General features: G+C 36.5%; 1 protein-coding gene across 2 annotated transcripts; it reads left to right on the forward strand.

Annotated features, from left to right (window-relative positions):
* The first annotated feature begins 281 nt into the window (after positions 1-281).
* LOC112083144 (short stature homeobox protein 2-like) lies at positions 282-633 on the forward strand. 2 transcript variants are annotated; one of them, XM_024150879.1, is made up of 2 exons: positions 282-488; positions 544-633. In XM_024150879.1, exons 1-2 carry the CDS (start codon positions 282-284, stop codon positions 631-633), a joined length of 297 nt encoding a protein of 98 aa, XP_024006647.1. The 2 variants fall into 2 exon arrangements, with proteins under 2 accessions (XP_024006647.1, XP_024006646.1); XM_024150878.1 differs by having other exon boundaries at positions 282-608.
* Positions 634-858: the final 225 nt, after the last annotated feature.

The raw sequence follows: 858 nt of genomic DNA on the forward strand, positions 1-858 counted from the left end.
TATGAGCAGAAACATCAAACCAAGTTGTGTAAGTGAAAAACTCAAAGCAAGCTTTGAAGTCCAAGAAGAATGGTAACTTATAAAATATTATTGAAAAGAAAAGGTAGTCAAGAAGAAAATGTCGCATTTCTTAATTTTTGCTAGTAAAATCGAAATTTCATCTGCAATTTCGTGTATCTTTAAGAAACTAAATAGGTGATATCAACCTTCTATAAAAGGACATAATTCTCGCATCTTTTTGGTATCAAATCCATTTCCCAAAAAAAGAAATACTAATTATAATGGATGCTTTTGTTATTGTCATTATTATAGTATGTGCCGGTATTGTTTTCCCGGCCCTTGTCTTATGCTGTGTCCTCACCCACAGGGGAAAAAAGCCGTTAAAGTCTCAGCCTCGAGATTTGGAAATGAGTAAAATCGGAATAAAAGATGGAGGCCTTGTTGTTTTGACAAGGAATGTTTCCGCTTCAGCTGCCGTAGCTGCGGCTGTAACCACCGTAGATTCTGCTGGTGGTGGCGATTGTAACGGTTGTTGTTGTGGAGGTGGTGATGATGGTGGAGGAGATGGTGGAGGCGGTTGTGGAGGTTGCGGTGGCTGTGGAGGTTAAGGGTTTCCTTATAGATATGTTATGAATTTTGTTTTTTTTTTCTTTTGTGGGTGTGATAATAACTCTTTATCTATGCATAACGCATGTTGAGAGTGCAAATTCAATGTATAGTAACTGATATATACATAGTGTATCATAAGGTGAAGAGGAAAGATATGTATAACTGTGAATTGTTTGTCTGCAACAAATGTCAAGAAAATAGTTTAATTTTATCACTCCTCCAAACTTCCATATATTTGCAATTTCTTCC

This window comes from Eutrema salsugineum, unplaced genomic scaffold (genome assembly GCF_000478725.1).
Source record: "Eutrema salsugineum unplaced genomic scaffold, Eutsalg1_0 scaffold_7, whole genome shotgun sequence".
Taxonomy (NCBI): domain Eukaryota; kingdom Viridiplantae; phylum Streptophyta; class Magnoliopsida; order Brassicales; family Brassicaceae; genus Eutrema; species Eutrema salsugineum.

Bases quoted from the DNA above. Each gene is read 5' to 3' on its own strand.
- LOC112083144 (XM_024150878.1), top strand. From the start codon at position 282: ATGGATGCTTTTGTTATTGTCATTATTATAGTATGTGCCGGTATTGTT.